Genomic DNA, 20,212 nt, shown 5'->3' on the forward strand with positions numbered 1-20,212 from the left:
AAAACTGGGCAATTCATCTGATTGACTCCTTACGTGGTTCTGTTTCACCAAATTGCTTAACTTTCTGTTCTGCCTTGGCTGGGCAGACTTTGCTGACTGAAGGTGAAATGGCATAGCTTTTGCCCAAGCAACTTTCGCAAGACTTAGAGGCTCAGTTACTAAAGTGGCCCTGAAATCAATACACTAGCTGCCTGTTCTCTGTGAGGGTTTGTGCCATCTCAGGCTGCAAAGATCACGTGTTCTCTCAGGGACAGACCTACACCTGTAATACACAGGCAGCAACCGCGGACCAATTATTCTGCTTACTTACAAAACTTTTTCCTATTTCACTTGATAATTATGAAATATAAACATGCTTTGGGGGAATTTCTGCTGGAGTACTGAAAAGTTTCCACTATGCTAGGGATAAACAATGACAAACAAAAGTCCTTTCCTTCGTAACGGAGGAGAACGAACACTGTATCCGGTATTTCTTTGAGAAAAGGGGTCTCTGCATAAATGAAGGACCCATTCACTGTCATGTTCCTCGTTCCACCAATTTAACTAACAACGCTCCTCAAAGTGGAACAGTTTCATTTTTGTAATAATTTCTCCTTAAAGTCCATGCTTCCAAGGATGATGCCATCCGGAATGGACTCGTGTAAAGGGTGTGAACCATCCTGGAGTGCACACTGTTTACTGAGTGTGTATCATTTCATAATAGCTGTTTACACACCCTAATGAACTGAACTATGTGCTTCATTCAATCACAGATATGACTCTTCACAGAACTGTGTAAGTAAATGAGCACGCTTCGCCACAGGCATTGCTAACTGATCCAACTGCTCTATCAAGTTGCTTTCTCCCTTCATTTTTCTTCAAGTATTTACAAGTCTGGCAAATTTAAATAAGTTGGTGCTGTGTGTGTTCAGTCACTCAGTCCTGTTCAATTTTGCAACTCTATGGACTGCAGCCCACCAGGCTCCTCTGTCCATGGAATTTTCCAGGCAAGAATACTGGAGTGGGTTATCATTTCCTCCTCCAGGGGATCTTCCAGACCCAGGGTTTGAACCCACATCTCCTTGAGGGTTTATGACTCTTTGCAATAAAGTTATACATTTAATTTCTAGAGTAAATGTTTTCAAGGCTCATAAATTCACTGCCTATATCTTCTGAAATAGGCTACTCTAACACATATATAAGAAAACTAAAAAAATACTTCAAAACATAAGGAAAAATAGGAAAGGAACAAAAACAGAACGGAACTTCTGAGAGGCATTAAATGGAAGTAAGAGAAATATAACAGAAATGTTGAAGAATATTGTTAGTTTTTTGATTCCAAATAGGACTAAAAATGATAGGAGGTATCAACAGCTAAAAACCAGTCTCAAAGGAGGAGTAAGGAGAGTTTGGGGGCACATTTGACACAGTAGTTCGAAAATACTGTCTGTTGTGAAGCAGGAAAAGCTCTCAGCACCGAAGTGTCAACTAGTCCAGCGACCACAAGCAAAGTGCAGAATGCCCGTAAGCCTGAGTCCTGCACCTTCAAATGTGAATAATTATCTCCATCCTGTGGGGTTGTTAGGAGGCTTAGAAAGATGGATATTAAGGCATTGTGTAAACTGGGAAGTGCTGTACAAATGCAAGCTGTTATTATTATTATGACATCAATGTTTCAGCATCTAAATTATAGGGACAATACATTTATTATCAATGTGTTTAAACACATATCTTGCATGCATTTAGATTTGCTTTTAATTTCGTAGATACTTCCAGTTGGCAGGAGTCTCAGAACCATGTGGTTTAGTTATTTTATGGAAGTTGAAACTAGGAAGCCTGTTTTCTCTTCCCCCTTATAACTAACAACAGATTACTGGGAAAAAATACACGAAGCTGTATACTGAGACAAAGTCCTTGAGCAATGCAACTTTTCAAGGAGTGATACATGAATATGCTTATTTGTACTAAAAATAATCACAAGTATGAATGTCTTTGATACTTTCTAACTTAAAAAATTATATTCTATATTTTTACAGTCACTTATCAAAATTTTCTATTGTGATCTTTTGTCAAAGTTTTCTTTTTTTTTTTTTTTTCTCAAAGTTTTCTTTCTCTGCAAAGGCTTACTCATAGCAGCTTCCAAAAACAAAAGAAAGGGAGAAAGGAAGGAGGAAGGGAGGACAGGTTAAGGTAATACATTATTCTTACTTGTAAATACGTTCCAGTCATAAGTACTAGGAAACGGTAAGAGATAAAGTAATCAGGAAGTAACTCTAAGGATTCTTTATTAATGCTGTAGCAAATCAAAACCAAGAAAAAGTCTTGAAATGCATCATATTTAAAATCAGTACCTTAAACACCAACAGGTGATACAATAATGCTTCAACTACCACCTTTCGCTTTTTTGTCATTCATCTGGACTTAATCAAAAGTAGATGAAACTGGAAGTTCTGGGTTCTTTTTCCCTTGTGAAAGAGATGGTAATTTTTAAACTTTCTAGTATTACGTTATGGACAGAGGAGCCTGGTAGGCTGCGGTCAATGGGGTCGCAAAGAGTTGGACACGACTGAGTGACTTCCCTTTCACTTTTCACTTTCATGCACTGGAGAAGGAAATGACAACCCATTCCAGTGTTCTTGCCTGGAGAATCCCAGGGACGGGGGAGCCTGGTGGGCTGCCGTCTATGGGGTCACACAGATTCGGACACGACTGAAGTGACTTAGCAGCAGCAGCATACCTTAGTTTAAAAAAAAAAAAAAAGGCTCTTGCAACTTAGTACTACAACAAACTTAAAATAGTTTAATTAATATTGTTTGGCACAGTTTCAGCCATCTACTCTGGCTTATGACACATACGAATGAACTAAGAGATACTGTGTAAATGCAAAAAAGGAATGGCAGTGAAATCTCCTGACAATTTTCACTCGGCATTTGCTGGTAAGTAAGCAAAACAGGTAAAAAAAAGTTTTGAAAAACTTTCTGAAGTCCCATTTACAATCACAAGAGATTTCCGGGAACACTTGCCTGTCCTAAAGGACTTGCACAGGTTCAATAAATGCTTTGTTTCTATTCCAGACACTGGAGATGAATTTACGAGTGAGGGCAAAGGAAGTAAAACATGCACAGTTTTTCACATACATTCACACGTATTCAGCCTGTCATCCTGGAGAGACTATAAGCAGTGAAGTCAATTTTCTCCAAGAAAAATAAGAAGCTTTTACCTAGAGTAAAGGAAAGGAACTTCAGCCAGTGGCCATGAGAATCTCATGTGTAAGGGACTACAACTGCTAAGGCCATCATGACATCACCCACTCTGAGCAGGCCTGGGCGTCTGCAGTAGTAAAACCATCAGGTATCACGTCGCTGCATTTAAAATAAAGTGCTTCGTAAATGCTCTAAGTAAACAGTGGTCTAGAACCACCTCCATATTTCTCTCCACATAAAGGCAGGGATGAGCACACAAGGTGCATCAACAGCCATTAACCCCGTTACAAGTCAGCCTGCTTGTTCCCAAACGGCCTCTGCAAATAAACAGGTAAACCAGTTTTCAACAAATCAGGAAACAGATGTCTTATGATTTACAAGTGAGCAAGGCTCGATTAATTTGAGAGATTTTCTGAGTTCAGTGTGATTCAACAAGTATTTATTGTGTCCAGAATTATGCAGACTTCTGTTTTCATTCTCTCTTTGCTTTTTGCAGTAGGAGTTACTAAAGGATCAGACAAGGTCATTTTTCTTATTTACAACAAGTTTTAGGGCCAAATCATGCTACTGGGGAGAATGTTCAAACTATCAACTATTGTCCAGATTCTAGTTCAATCCTTCATATCTGGTTACTTTTTAAAAAAAATGACCAAATGGCCATTTTATTTTTTAAATGGACTTTGATACTGTAAGTTTTCTTATGATTATTAAGAAAATGAAGCAGGAAATGCTAAAAGCCTTCGCCCCTGCATGTATGACACAACCAGTCACGGTGGGCCCACTGCAGGAACATCAGCCACAATACTGCCTCTCTCTTTTCCCTTCACACAGAGACCAGGCAAAAACTTCATCCTTTGAGGTTCAACTAAATGTTGAACTGCCACTGTCTCAGAGACAGATGCAGCTCCTTTTTTGGGCCCCCATCAAACTCCATCATGTCTGTCATGAGATGCTGTACTACACATGTCCCTGTCCCAACTCAGCTCTGCAAACTGTGCGTCCAGTAAGGCCAGACACAGTTACCGTGCTCCTCCAGTGAACTCAGAACCCAGCCTGAGTTCTGCAGGCAGCATGTCAGCAGCTCCTCCACCCTGCTGTGCATCACATCGTGGGCCTGACCCCCAGCACCTTATCCAGAGGTCTGGGTTGGGGATTCAGGAATGGACATTCCTATTAAGATGCTCTTACTGCTGTCTTGGGACATACTTAGAAGCCACTGGACTAGACTTCTCATGTATCAACTCATGAAAAAAAAAAAAAAGTAACTTTGAGACTCATTTCCTAATGAAATATAAACCAGTTCCTTGATCTTGAGGAAACCCATGTAATGTGTGAAAAGTGGGAGTCAGGAAACAGAGACAAAACTCTGCACAAGCTGCACACACCACTTAATGTACTCTTCACAACCACCCAGGGAGTTTTTAAAGGTATCCTCAGTGCTCCATCCTCCAGAAATTTTGACTGGACTGACCTAGGGCATCCTTTTTTTCCAGAAGTTTCTTGGTGAGGAATGTTCAAAGTTCAAAGGCTACTGTTCTGTTTTGTTTTTTAAAAAAGAGTCGCTTCCCTGGTGGCTCAGAGGTTAAAGCGTCTGCCTCCAATGCGGGAGACCTGGGTTCGATCCCTGGGTCAGGAAGATCCCCTGGAGAAGGAAATGGCAACCTACTCCAGTATTCTTGCCTGGAGAATCCCATGGACGGAGGAGCCTAGTAGGCTACAGTCCACGGGGTCACAAAGAGTCGGACACGGCTGAGCGACTTCACCATCACCAACACCTAGTCTTTTTGGATCAGTCATTAACATATTAAAAAAAGCAATCTGATGCTTTCCTACATAAGAAATGGTGAATTCTCATCTGACGATTTGCAGCAGTACACTAACATGATTCTCAACATACTCACATGATTATTCCATGATAACATGATTACAAGCACATGATTCTTAACGTACTTACATGCATGATACATACGGTTGTTGACAACTGCACCTAGTCTGGCTTGCTAATCACAGTGGCCTAGTCCAAAAAGCAGCTGGTGGTCTAGAACCTGGCCAGGCTCAGTATGGATGGTGACAAAGAGCATGGACCAGGCTGGGGTGAGTTGTTCTACTGCCAAAGACAATGCCTGCCAAAGACACTGAAGACAATGCCAAAGCCACTGAAATGACTAATAAAACGCCAGCTCAAGGCCACCGCTCTCCTGGGCTGCAGACCTGTATACTCCTGGACTGTTCCATCAGAGTGCGGCAGATCCCACCAGCTGACTCTGCTCCTCCTGGAGCACTGGCAGCCTCTGCGAATGGATTTACGTTCGTCCAGGTTTTCAAGTCAGAAGCCTGTGTGTCATCCTGGGACTCTCTCTTTCTCATACTCATGACATATGATTAGCAATCAATTCCACCTCCAGATCTTCCTGAGTCTCTTGTTCTGCACCCTCACTGAAATGCTACAGCATTTCACCTGCATGCCTCACCCATCTCCCTGTTTCTACCATTGCCCGTGTAACCCATTCCCCACAAGCCTGCCAGAGTCTTCTTTCCAGAATACCAAATACATTACACCAGTTCCTAGCTGCATGGCGCCCCTCCCTTCATGCATAGCTCTCAAACAACTGCAGCCTCGTCAGCTCTCCCTTCACCTCCCACCACAATGGATAACCAGTGCTCTTCAGGACTTTGCTACTCTTGACACATTTCTTGGAATGTCCTTCATATCATATTATCTGGGGAAATACACATAGTGCTTTTAAGGCTCAAATGAGTAATCCTTCCATTTGGTGCTACACCTAGCCCTCTCTCCAGGCAGAATTTAAAGCAAGGACTAAATACCAGAAGACTTCTTTATCTTGCATTAAATTCTATCACTGCTTCCATGACATTTTCACACTTGTTATCTGTAGTTCTCTCTTCCTCCACTTGACTTCTAGACACTTATGGGCAAATACCAAGTCAGATTCATTCCCAGAGCTTAAACTGTGGATGGAACAGCACAAATTGTCACCATGGCTTGAACATAAAGGGGGAAAAAAAAAAAGGCAAATAAAAGCCAATGTTGTCATACATAATGATACCTGTCTTTTTACTCAAAGGAAGAACAATAGTGGTTAATTCATATAATAATCATTAAATATACTAAATTAAACTAAGTCAAAGCCATGTTTACTGGCCACCTAGTAATAGGTGCAATTGTGGCTGTATCAAGAACTGTGTTGGACACTCTTGCACTGTTGGTGGGAATGTAAATTGGTACAGCCACTATGGAAGACAGTATGGAGATTCCTTAAAAAATTAGGAATAAAACCACCATACGACCCAGCAATACCACTCCTAGACATATGCCCTGAGGAAACCAAAATTGAAAAAGACACATGTATCCTATCGTTCACCGCAGCACTATTTACAATAGCTGGAACATGAAAGCAACCTAGACGTCCATCGATAGAAGAATGGACAAAGAATGGTGGCACATATACACAGTGGAATGTTACTCAGCCATAAAGAGGAACACATTTGAGTTCTAATGAGGTGGATGAATCTAGAACAGAGTGAAGTAAGTCAGAAAGAGAAAGATAAATATCATATTCTAACACATATATATGGAATCTAGAAAGATGGTACTGAGGAATTTACTTGCAGGGTGGCAGTGGAGAAACAAACATAAAGAATAGACTTGTAGACTTGGGGAGAGGGGAGGAGAGGGTGAGATGTGCGGAAAGAGTACCACGGAAACTTATATTATCATATGTAAAATAGATAGCTGGTGGGAATGCGCTGTATGGTTCAGGAAACTCAAACATGAGCTCTGTATCGACCTAGAGGGGTGGGATGGGGAGAGAGACAGGAGGGAAGTACAAAAGGGAGGGGATGTATGTATGCCTATAGCTGATTCACGCTGGGGTTTGGCAGAAAACAACAAAATTCTGTAGAGCAATTATCCTTCAATAAAAAAATTAATTAAAAAAAAACAAGAACTGTGTTCGAGCCATTCTCATCCAATCATTAGTTCACTAAACTGTAATTCAAGACTCTTGATAAAGGCACATTCCAGATACAGTCAGAAAAGATAACTTGGACCTTGGGTTTTTCCATGAGAACCCACCAAAATGGGGTATAATGTGGAACAAAAAAAGAAACTCTATCCCACTCTCATGCTTTCACAAATGACTTTCTTAAGCAAGCTGCTGAAATTTTGTAGGAGTAAAATTTATTTTAAGCACATGCAACTCACAGATACTCAGTCAACAGGGTCAGACATTTGATATTATACTTCAGTGTCTTCAGAGATTAAAATGTCAAATTCAGCGCTTAGCTTCTAATGGGGCTAAGTAAACAAGCTACCACACTCACCAGCCCCAGCCACCCCTCCTGCCCCAGCTGGCTCAGGGAACTTTCTAGACAACTGAATCGTGTCGACCTAAACCTGTTGCAAGGAAGCCAGACCTGATGACTCTGAAAAGGCGAAAATTTCAGTCAAACCGGTTATTTGGCCTAAGTCCCAAAGCCTGGATCCTTGCCTCAATTCAAGCTTACCTGCTTACGCCCATGGGCTGGATGGCAGACTATCCTTAGACATTGTGCAAAGAAAAAACTGTTGGAATTTTCTCAGGAAAAAAATCTTTCAGAAGGAAGATGAAAAAGAAGGTGTGAGCAGAAGCTCTGATGCAAAGGGGAATGACATATAAGAACAAGCTAAGATGTAAATTCTGTTCCATATGTGTTGATGGTTCAGAAATAAACAAGTAATTATTAACTGAAATAAACAATGGTTCTTATAATTTTGAATGTCCACAAATAATAGAAGAAAACACAATAGGGTTTGAGAAGCAGAATCTATTTTTTGAATTATGTCTACAAGGAAACAATGCCTAGAATTTGTTCTAGAACTTGGATCTTTTCTGAAAAACATATCCCCATTAGTAAAACCAAAACCCATTTCTACTATCAGTTCAGTTCAGTTCAGTCTCTCAGTCGTGTCTGACTCTTTGCGACCCCATGAATCGCAGCACACCAGGCCTCCCTGTCCATCACCAATTCTCATAGTTCACTCAGACTCCCGTCCATCGAGTCAGTGATGCCCTCGAGCCATCTCATCCTCAGTTGTCCCCTTCTCCTCCTGCCCCCAATCCCTCCCAGCATCAGAGTCTTTTCCAATGAGTCAACTCTTCGCATCAGGTGGCCAAAGTACTGGAGTTTCAGCTTCAGCATCATTCCTTCCAAAGAAATCCCAGGGTTGATCTTCAGAATGGACTGGTTGGATCTCCTTGCAGTCCAAGGGACTCTCAAGAGTCTTCTCCAACACCACAGTTCAAAAGCATCAATTCTTTGGCCCTCAGCCTTCTTCACAGTCCAGCTCTCACATCCATACATGACTACTGGAAAAACCATAGCCTTGACTAGATGGACCTTAGTTGGCAAAGTAATGTCTCTGCTTTTGAATATGCTATCTAGGCTGCTCATAACTTTCCTTCCAAGGAGTAACCGTCTTTTAATTTCATGGCTTCAGTCACCATCTGCAGTGATTTTGGAGCCCCCCCAAAATAAAGTCTGACACTGTATCCCCATCTATTTCCCATGAAGTGATGGGACCAGATGCCATGATCTTCGTTTTCTGAATGGTGAGCTTTAAGCCAACCTTTTTCACTCTCCTCTTTACTTTCATCAAGAGGCTTTTTAGCTCCTCTTCACTTTCTGCCATCAGGGTGGTATCATCTGCATATCTGAGGTTATTGATATTTCTCCCGGCAATCTTGATTCCAGCTTGTGTTTCTTCCAGTCCAGCGTTTCTCATGATGTACTCTGCATATAATTTAAATAAGATACAGCCTTGACGTACTCCTTTTCCGAACCAGTCTGTTGTTCCATGTCCAGTTCTAACTGTTGTTTAAATTGCAGGGCTTCCCTGGTGACTCAGAGGTTAAAGCGTCTGCCTCTAATGCGGGAGACCTGGGTTCGATCCCTGGGTGGGGAAGATCCCCTGGAGAAGGAAATGGCAACCCACTCCAGTATTCTTGCCTGGAGAATCCCATGGACAGAGAAGCCTGGTGGGCTACAGTCCACGGGGTCGCAAAGAGTCGGGCATGACTGAGCGTGTCCAAATTAAAGCGCGTACACACACACAAACACAATTTTCATAGCAAGTCACATAGCAGGGGCCAGGAAAGTTCCTAGGTGTCTTTTACCAAGTTGAGTATCCCCATCACAGATCCTGCCCCCATATCAGGGCTCGGGGCACCAATATGGGCTATCTTCTCTTAAACACCATAATCATCAGTTTAATGTTAGAGCTGGCTTGCCACTCCCGTGAAGAAAGTTTCAGACACTAGCTGCTGGTTCTGGAGCTTGGACCAAAGGAAAAACAGAGAATATTTTCTTTTAAACAGGGCAGAATTCTTCCCCTTTATTGACACCACCTCTAAGAACATTTTACAACATGTTAGTGCCATCACAGGGACTGAGTCTAATTATGGAGCACAATGAATGGCAATCGGCGTCTTCAAATTTCAGAATAAGTTCTTGAAAACTTATGGACTATGAAACTAAATATATGAAGCATGAAATGGCAGTCCAAAGCCGATGGGAGCTATCAGCCATTTACTGCTAGATGGAGCTACATAGTATGGACAGATGACAGACACACAGATGCTGGTCTCCTTTCCAGATCTGAAAAGCAAGATGCTACTTAAATCACTGGCCTAAAGAACCACTCTGGAAACAACAATGCAAACCGTTAGGATAACCACGGCCCCTTTTAACTCATAATGTCTGGCACATGTGATGCACTCAATAAACATTCATTGAATTGAGAAACAAGGTCTTAGAACCTGGAGCTGGCAAGGGACACTTTCACCTTCACACAGCATGGGAATGAGGACACAGGCTCCTGGCCTTCAGGCCAGTACTGAGTGGGCATCCTCTGGTCTCCTTAAAGAAAGGGAGGCTTCACCCTGGATACAATTCAAAATCCCCGAATTTGTTCTCTTTTATACAGCCCAGATCTACTGAGCCAAGGATATCATCTGAGGAGGGGCCAGGCCGGATGGCCTAGCTGAGAATACCATCCAGGATCACTTCTGGAGCAGCACCTTCCCCTTTCCGTTTTTCAAAAGCAAGGAGCTTGCTCCACATTCCTCCAGCAATCTCCACATTCATCGCTCACTTTGTGACAGAGTTCTTCCACAAAAGGAGCCTCCTGAGCACGGGGAGAAGGAGTCCAGACCATGGGCAGGAGGCTTCCTCATCCCCAGTGTTCTTCCTCCCTCTGCCAGCATCCTACATCACACACACCGACAGAGCTCCTCTAAAACCAGAACAACAAATCAACACAGGCAGCACCCAGGGAAGGGCTCCAGGGTCAGAGGGCCAGAGTTTAAAAATTCAGGTAAACAAACAAACAAACAAACATCTGCCTTTTGCAAGCTGCGGGAAAGTCACTTTACTTCTTTGTACCTCGGTTTCCCCACATAGAATGACAAGAGCCAACTTGTATGGTTGATGTAAAGATTAAAAGGACATTTAAAACAGTGTCCGACAGGACCAAGTGCAGTAAGAACAAAGGACACTGTATCTTAGAACCAAAGAAGCCTCTCTAAAATGAGTAAACGTTCTAGAATAAAATTTACCAAATTTGATCAACACAGGTCTTTAACACTTGCTGTTAATCTTTAAGCATTAATAGTAGTGTTCAGAAGGGTAACAGCAAAGAGCTGGGAACATTTCTGAAATGAGCAAAGTGATGCTTCGGAGGCACTCCAAGGGTTTAAAATAAGGATGGGGTCCCCTTGCCACCTGCTTTCAGGCGGGAATCCTGTTGTCAACTGATTCAGGAGCTGGACCACAGCCTGGGACTCGGAGGAGGAGAGACTTTCATTGAAAAAACTAATTTCTTTTTTTAATAAAATCATCATTCTCTTTCCTTTGCAAGATTGTTAAAACTCCAGATGTTCCCAAAGAGCTTTTTACATTGGCAGCAATCTTGCCAGAGATTTCACCTCTGTTGCCAGAGATTTCCAAACTTGACTGCCCAACAGAATCACCTGAAGAGCTTTTAAAAATTCATACAACCAGGTCTCAACCCAGACCAGTGAAATGACAAAGTCTGGGGGTGTGAGCCAGACATCATTTTTCGTTTGCTCTGTTTCAAATCCCAAGTGATTCTAATTTGAAACAAAGTTTGGGAACCACTGCTTTATGCCTTAGCGCTCCCGCATCAAACTCGCTCAGCACCATACCCTGTGCCAATGACCTCAACAGCAAGTACAGACCTGACTCTCGGAACCCAAGCTGCTCGATCTTGAAATTGTGCAATTAAACCTTCTGAGGCATGTTTCTCATTTCAAGTGGGTTTATGGTCGGCAGTCACGAAGCCAGACTCGCTCTTGTTCGGTCTGGATATTTGGCACACGTGAATCACGGACATCAATTTTTTTTTAATTTAAATTAAGTTTAATATTTTGGTTGGCTTAATGTCAAATTCTTCAAAACTAGAAAACACATCCCAGACACAAAAATTTCTGGATTTTGCGGAGGAAAGCTTGCTGTGAGCCCTGTTTTGAAACCATGGAGAACCAGCCAGGAGGGGTTCCCCCGCTGGGGCGTTCGCACCAAGCCCCGGCTGTTTGGCCACGGCCTGTCCCACCGCTCCGTCCCATCCACCTCGAAGCCGGGACACGCGGCCCACGGGCTGCAGGTGGGGGCGAGTCTCGGGAGTCCCGGGAAACCACCACTCAGGAGAGTCCACCGCCCGAGGGGCGCGGACGGCGGGGGCAGCTCGGGCCGCACCCGGGTGTGGAGGCGCTGTGCGAGCCGCCCCCTGGGGCCAACGGGCACCTCGGCCCTCGCTGACCCGCAGCACAGGTGGCCGGTGCCGGGAACGAGCTTCCGGGCCTCCAGGTCAAGGCTGCTCTGGGAGGATGGCTCCCTGGCTCGGGAGCCTGACCGGAGGCTGGGCGCGGGTGCGGGGACGGGCGCGGAGGGCCGCTCCGGTCCTGGAGGTCCGAGGGAGCGCGGTGGACTCAGTGTCCCCCCTCAGCCCCCGGGCCGGGCAGACTGTGGGCGCACGTGCTGGGACGCGCTCGCCTGGGCGTCCAGCCCGCGGAGGGCAGGAGAGCAGAGGGGAAAGCCGCGCTCCGGGCTCCGCGGCCCGCCGCGCCCCGCGCCCCGCGCCGGAGGCTGCCCCGCCGCCCGGAGCCGAGACGCGCATTCCTCCGCAGCCCGGCGGAAAGCGCGGCCGCCCGGGACGGGAAGGACGGCGGCGCGGGCGTCCTTACCTTTCTTCTCCTCCAGCGCTAGACTCGCCTGGAAGTGCGCGGCCAGCAGCACCAGGAGCGCCGCGCGGCCCGCCCGCGAGAGTCGCATCGCGCCGGGCTCCGCACTCGGTCGGGACGCAGCGGCCGCCGTGCGCTGGTCTCGGCGGCGCGGGACACGGCGGCGCAGGACGGGCAGGGCTCGCGTGGGGCCGCGGGCGTGCGCACCGAGCCGGGGCGGAGGCTGCGCGCTGCGCCAGCCACCGGGACTTCTCGCTCGCTGGGGCGGAGGCGGGGGCGGGGGCGCGGGGAGGCCGGGCTGCAGGAGGAGGGACCGGGAGGAGGGGCGGACGGCGCGCCTGGCCGAGGAGCAACCCGCCGGAGGAGCGCCGGCCGGCAGGACTAGGGGCGGCGGACAGCGGCTGCCCCAGGAGCCCGGTGTCCAGGGAGGGGCCGTGAGGAGCCGAGCCGGGCGTCCCCCGCGGACGCGCCTGCGGTCTCCCTGATCCAGCCTTCTTCGAGCCACTTTTGTGCCGAAGTTGCCATTTCCCCCTCTTTCTCCCTCCAAGTTGCGGAGCAAACTTGTACTAACTCCAGGCAAACTGGCTGAGCCCTAGGCCCAAGGCCAGATAAGGGTGCCTGGGGGGAAACCACCGCTTTGTTCGGCACTCAACTCCTCTGAGCACCCTGGGATCTCAGTGGGGATCGAAAGCGGCCTGGCAGCTAAGACGTTCGTTAGCCGCGCCCTCGTGGCTGGGGTGGGTGCCTGGCCTCTGAGATGCGCTCTCCAGCCCGAGGGTCCTTCAGGTCGCGTCAAGCACCCTCGAATTCAAACGAAACAAGGACACCCAACTCCTGGCAGAGACTAGCCTTGGAAAAATGTTTGTTGAATGAATGCGTGGACACCGAAGGAGTATGCCAGGGGTCCATGAAGTAAATCGCTTCAGAAAGTCAAAGCGCTTAGAATAAAGGCTTAATATAAATACTAGCTAGATGCCCCTCCGCCCAGAGACACCACGGTGTAACTCAAGCAAGAGAAAGACAGAGAAACCCACTAAGGACTGGGCAGGAAGAAATTAGGCTTTCTCAGGCTGCAGGATCTTTTTAGCTAAATTCCTTCAGCAAAGCCCACCCTAACCTACTGCTCCTCTTCCTCCAGGACAGACTCCTCCACCCTCTACAGTCAGACTCCTTTTCTTCACAAGATCCACTGTGACATTCAGGTGGTTTAGCTCTGGACTCCCTGATATTTAAGCTGGAATCACAAACTTACAATAAGTGGAGTTAGAGCAGGACCTTTCCTGTGGTCGGAGGAGCAGAACTTGCATCTTTCCTTCCCAGGCAGCAAGTCCATGGAACCTGGGGCTCCTTGAAATTTAGAGTTACTTGTGTTTATTTCTTCATTTTAATGAATCAGGATGACCACTGAGCCTGTTGAACTCATCCAGCCCCTGGATGAAGAAGGCTGTGTAGATTCTGCAGGCCATGGCTTCAGTGCCCTCCAAACACTCCAAGCAAGGACTTAAAGTGGTTTGTAAAAAAACAACCATAGGAAAGCACCGTCTGCTAGAGAAGAGCACGGGGCACATAGCAGTGGGCATGGAGTGCAGCCAGCGGTACTTCTCATAGCTGACCTGCTCACAGAAGTTCCAGGCATGTACTCCACGAGGGCCACAGATTGAGACCTAAGCCTTTGTTGAGGAAACATTTATGCAGTAGCATGGGTCATATTGTCCATTAAAACACAAAGCTACCACCAGTTTGGAAGACTGCACAGGAATTCTCCCATGAGTCCCCCAAAAGAGGTCAACAGCAATAACCTTCACAGTACATCCTTCCGCATGACCTGACGGTATTTCAAAATGGAGAGATTTGTGGAAACGATGACCTGAAGAGACAGTGTGGCACACGAGTCAATACGGGGTGCGTTCAGTGACTGCAGAGAAAAGGGTGGTGCACCATCCTCCTGGGACTGGTGTGTGACATGTCCTGAGCCTGTGATATGAAGGGTGACATTCAGGATGATTTCATGCTCTTTGATAGGTACATGGAGGGGTGTGTATTCATAAATGTGTTACTTGTTAAGTAAAGAACTGTGTGACTGAGCTAGCAGAAATGATATCCTGAGAGAACAGAGCTTTTCCCAGACTGGGCCCTTTGTAGAGGATGCTTGGGTACTCAGCCTTGGAAGAAAGTGACCCCAGGTCACATCCCGGGCCATAGCCCAAGCAAAAGCTGCCACCACCATCACCACCACAAGAAAAGCAGGAGCAGCCCTGACTCCACTGTACCAGGTGCTGTTCAGAAATTCACTTATCTGACCACCTATGAGCAAGGTTACTTGTCTGTCTTTTATGGCAAGATGATGCTGTGGCTAGGAAATGTTAAGTAAATAACTTGCCCAAAGTCTCAAAGCATCCTTGCTAGTCATGAGGCCAGTCTCAAATCCAAACCCTGGCAATGTCCTTCATCACTGTCATACTGCCACTTTTCCAAACCTGAGACACATAGAGACTTTAGGCCCCCAAATTCTGTTTCAGAATATTTTGGAAACATTTTAGAGACTACCACCAAAATTTCTACTTGGCCACAAAATTCCTAGATGAAGCCTCCCTGCACACCAAGCATTTCCACATTAAATCTCCTGTTGTCTATCCATTTTCATAATAGATTTGTTCATTACCTTGCCAGCTACAAATTGGAAACTCTTTTTCTCCTCTGATGAGCACTTCTCCTCTTTGAAGAGGTTTCTGAGTATTTTAAGTAAGAGTTCAATCCCTTCTAGAGGGCACAAGGCAGAGAATCCCCTGAAACCACACACCCTGTGGAAGGGGAGGAGAAGCCAGGATTATTTGGCAGGGTGAAGATGGGAAGGCTTCAAATATTTTAAGTTCCATTTTAGGCAAAAGGCATTTGGCCACCTGTTTTCACTGGCCTTTGAGGTCAAAGCAAGAACTGAAGAGGAAAAACACCACAGTGGCAGAGTTCAGAACTTTAAAAATTATCTTTTATAAACTACTGGAGTTTTCTAGAAGTGGGATGAGCTGCCTCCAAGTGGAAAGTGTGTTTGTCTATCGATAGAGATTTGGATGCAGAAGCAATACTAAGGGAAGCTGTGAATTAAGAGCTGAACTAGATCCCTTCCAATCCTAAAGTTCTATAAGAACATGTGCTTCTAAAACAGGTTTCCACTTCAATGTACGTGTGCTCAACAGCTCTTCCAAAGATATATTTTGAGAAGGTATAAGAATCGCCACTGGGGAGGACATCTCCCCAGCTGGGAAGTAGTTGAGGGTCAGGAGTTGGAGGGAGACATATTTTCAAATGTCAGTCCTTTTACATACTTAAAATTATTCACTGTGAGCAGGGATCACATGCTTCTGCAAGGTAAGAGTCTATGACCCCGGAACCCTTGCTGAGGTTCCTGGGAGGTGCTGGTGGCAGGCTTCCCTGCTTTCTTCTCCCTTTGAGTCAAGTTCTGTGCATTTGGCTCTGAGTTGAGGCCTATCTCTGGTAGAGTATATGCAGCTTCTTCTTCAGGGATAATATACTGGCACAGAAGTGCTGAGGCCTTCATTTGCCATTAGTATTCTTACTACTAAAATTTATGTTATTAGTATTCTTCATTATCTCTAGGGCTGATGGTGTGGATCACAGCAAACTGGGGAAAGTTTTTAAAAAGATGGGAATACCAGACCACCTTGCCTGTCTCCTGAGAAACCTGGATGTGGGTCAAAAAGCAACAGTTAGAACTGGACATGGAACAACAAACTGGTTCAAAACTGGGAAGGGAATATGATGAGGCTGTATATTGTCACCCTGCTTATTTAACTTATATACAGAGTACATCGTGCTAAATGGCTGGCTGGATGAAGCACAAGCTGGAATCAAGATTGCCATGAGAAATATCAACAACCTCAGATATGCAGATGATACCATTCTAATGGCAGAAAGTGAAAAGGAACTAAAGAGCCTCTTGATGAGTGTGAAAGAGGAGAGTAAACAAATGTTCGCTTGAAACCCAATATTAAAAAAACTAAGATCAAGGCAACTAGTCCCATCACTTCCTAGTGAATAGAAGGGACAAAATGGGAAGCAGTGACAGATTTTATTTTCTTGGGCTCCAAAATCATTGCACATGGTGACTGCAGCCATAAAATTAAGATGCTTGCTCCTTGGAAGGAAAGCTATGACAAACCTATACAGTGTATTAAGAAGCAGAGACATCACTTTGCCAACACAGATCTGTACAGTCAAAGCTTTTCCAGTAGTCATGTACAGATGTGAGAGTTGGACCATAAGGAAGGCTGAGCGCTAAAGAATTGGTGTTTTCAAATTGTGGTGCTGGAGAAGACGCTTGAGAGTTCCTTGGACTGCAAGGAGACCAAACCAATCAATTCTAAAGGAAATTAACCTTGACTGTTCATTGGAAAGACTGTTACTGAAGCTCCAGTACTTTGGCCACGTGATGCAAAGAGCCAATTCATTGGAAAAGACCCTGATGCTGGAAAAGATTGAGGGCAGGAGGAGAGGGGTGACAGAAAATGAGATGGTTAGACAGCATCACCAATTCAGTGGTAATGGATCTGAGCAAACTCTGGCAGATAGTGGAGGAGAGAGGAGCCTTGCATGCTCCTGTCCATGGAGACACAAAGAGTCAGACACAACTTACTAACTGAACAACAGCAATAATGCTCAAAAAGCAGGAGCTTGTTTTGAATGCTAGTTTCTGGCATTGTTGAAATTTTTGTTAATTAATTTGCACAGGGATCTTGTAGAAAGTTTCTGGACTTTACACAATGCCTTGCTCATGTTAAGGGTTTAAAACTGACACTAAATATTTTATCCAAGGTGTCACTACTTGTCTAACTAGAAACGCTAGCCTAGAGGTTTCAACTGGTGGCCTGCAAACCAAGTTCAGGATGCAGATGTAATTTTGTGGGGTCCATTTAATATTTCTTCCCATTAAAGTAATTTATTAATAGCAGCATTTAAAAATCAAGAGATTTCATATTCAAAATGTGGCTTTCATGTTTCTTTTGAAAAATGCAAAGTGCTGGCCAACTGGGTGGGCTTTCATGCAAGCTGGCATTTCGAAAGATGATAACTATCCCTTTCGGAAAGGACACTGGGTCTCCAACACCACCAAGCCTGATCCAACAGGTCATGGGGCCTGTGTGGCTACTCCTGGCATTAGTATTTGCAGCCTCAATCTTCCTGATTAAATAATGCTACTGCCACATTTTCAGAGAAGGCAATGGCACCCCACTCCAGTACTCTTGCCTGGAAAATCCCATGGACGGAGGAGCCTGGTAGGCTGCAGTCCATGACGTCGCTAAGAGTCGGACACGACTGAGCGACTTCACTTTCACTTTTCACTTTCACGCATTGGAGAAGGAAATGGCAACCCACTCCAGTGTTCTTGCCTGGAGAATCCCAGGGATGGGGGAGCCTGGTGGGCTGCCGTCTCTGGGGTCGCAGAGAGTTGGACATGATTGAAGAGACTTAGCAGCAGCAACTGCCACATTTTAGGTGTGGTTCTTATTATGGGTTTGCTCTCACCTCTACCAATTTCACTGATTTATCAATGCCACCAAAAATTTGGATTTTTTTACCATTCCACTGTAAAAATAATGTCAAATGTAACTAGAATTCTCAATGCCTGCATTTAAGGAAATTGCTATTTTGTCACTGGCGATTAGTAAGGTGTTCTAATGGTGCCACTTAGTTTTGTCACATGCTAAGATCATTTGGCAAGTGCCCACTGCCTTTCCTCCTTAGTAATCTCGCTTGAGACCAATTAATTGTAGCCCAATGAAGAAAAGCAGAGTGTCCATGGGGTCTCACTGCCCTCACCCCATGGAGGATGGCACCTTCTGTTCCCCCTTCAGCCTTGGACTTGTATAACATGTTAATGGAGAGATTCATGTCATTTCTGGGCAAACTCTTCAGAAGCGGAGTGCACTTCCCCACAACATTTCCCATTACCTTGGTTGGTGATGATCCAGAGAGTGGATTCTGCCTCAGCCTGGGCCTGGAATAAGGATGACAGCAGGGAGCAGACCCTTCAGCTTGTCACATCTACATGATGGACAGGAAGAGCGGGGGAGAAACTCACCTTTGCTCAGCTACCTGGATGTCCAGGTTGTTTCTTACTCTGTTATACCCTAGCATTACTTAGTTTATACAAGAAGGTCTTCAACACCTAGTTAAATATTTAAATGATGTTTCATGAATAATTTGCATTACATTATTTACTTTATGTTTGATACATAAACATACATACATATATATGTGTGTGCGTGTAATATATATTATACACAAGTACACACACACACATATATGGGGCAGGGGGCATGCGTGAAGTAACCAAATGAATAGAAATTGCCATTAGAGATTGCCCTAGAAATTGCCATTAACTAAATGGACTTTGAGCATGTGTGTGTATGAAAGTTGCTTAGTTCCAGGGATGGAACTTGGCTCTCCTGCACTGCAGACATATTCTTTATTGTCTGAGCCATTGTGAGTTTGAGCATGTTTTATTTATTCAATCTTTCCATCAAAAAGCCTTAGTTTTTGTCTCCATAAATTGTCACTAATTCTTGCCACTCTAGAATTATTATGACAAAATAATGTAGGCAAAGCACCTACCACGTAGCAATTGACAATTGACAAAAACTACTGTGTACACGTTTTTCAGAGCTGTGGGTTGTATATGTAACATTCTTTCACTTCCTGGAGGTTTTCTAAACCTTCCTCATATGCAGACAGAGCAATAAGCAAACACAGTTCATTGGCTCGGCTCTGAACCCTTACATGGAGTGGCAGCCCATTAGATTTACCCTTCAGCTAATCTTCATGGTCATATAAACAATCTGAACATAGAATTAGTCATTTAAAAAAAAAAAAAAACCCACCCTTTCAGCCTCCCCATGGAACAAGCTAGCAACAATGATTTTTTTCCCCTGAGGTTTCTAATTATGAAACTTGGAGGGCCAGTGTTCCTTGCCTTCAAAAAAACCTGCTATTTGTTGCGACAGCTGCGTGGGGAAATGAGCAATGACGCTCCAAGTCTGTGCCCACCGTGTGCTCAGCCTGGTTTGCAGGTTCACCAAGCGCCCGCGCCACACAGTGGCTCCCCTGCCTCCCTTCCCGGGCGCACTGCGCTCCCTTCCCCCTTCGCAGAGAGGCGCGGAGGAGCGCCGGACTGCGGACCCTCAGGCCGGGGCTGTAGTCTGGCCTGGCCATCTGGCCGGATGGCCCGGGAGGACGCTTGGAGGTGGGGGCGCGTCCGGGGTGGGCCACCCCTAGTGGTTACTCCCAGCTTCTCCGGGCCGTGCATCTGGGCCGCCTGGGGATGTGCTGCGTGTGAGGCGCTCTTCTCTGATGTGGCTAGAGATGATGGTCTGACACTTTATTGTGATTTTGTTCATAAGGATCTCTTTGTAACTGGGTGTTTTTGCTTTATTGCCCATCCCCCACTCTTCCCTGAACTTTTGTGTGCTTTTTAAAAATGTTTAGCTTTTAAATGAGCAATGAAAGCAGGACTAGCGGGAGAAATGGGGTAGAGGGGGAGGTTGGTGATTTCAAGAGGAGAATATTGGCTGCTTTCCTTACACCTTCTTTTCTGAGATTTCGGGATATTTCTCAAGTTTGTTTTTCAAACAGCCATGTAGATCTCCTGCAATGTCTTGTGCTCAGCAGGTGTCACTGTAAAGGGCGTCCCTAAGGTCTGTGGTTTCTCAAGAGGCAGGTCAGCTGGTCTGGTATTCCCATCTCTTTCAGAATTTT

The 20,212-nt window shown here is 45.3% G+C and overlaps 1 protein-coding gene across 1 annotated transcript in view; it reads right to left on the reverse strand.

The window, feature by feature from the left end:
• EGFR (epidermal growth factor receptor) overlaps positions 1-12,683 on the reverse strand; it is a 212,706-nt gene extending 200,023 nt beyond the window's left edge. The window contains exon 1 of the mRNA XM_018067044.1: positions 12,446-12,683. Within this exon, the coding sequence (XP_017922533.1) occupies positions 12,446-12,533 (88 nt within the window). The 5' untranslated portion in view covers positions 12,534-12,683. The remainder of the gene's footprint in view (positions 1-12,445) is intronic.

This window comes from Capra hircus, chromosome 22 (genome assembly GCF_001704415.2).
Source record: "Capra hircus breed San Clemente chromosome 22, ASM170441v1, whole genome shotgun sequence".
NCBI classification, from domain to species: Eukaryota; Metazoa; Chordata; class Mammalia; order Artiodactyla; family Bovidae; genus Capra; species Capra hircus.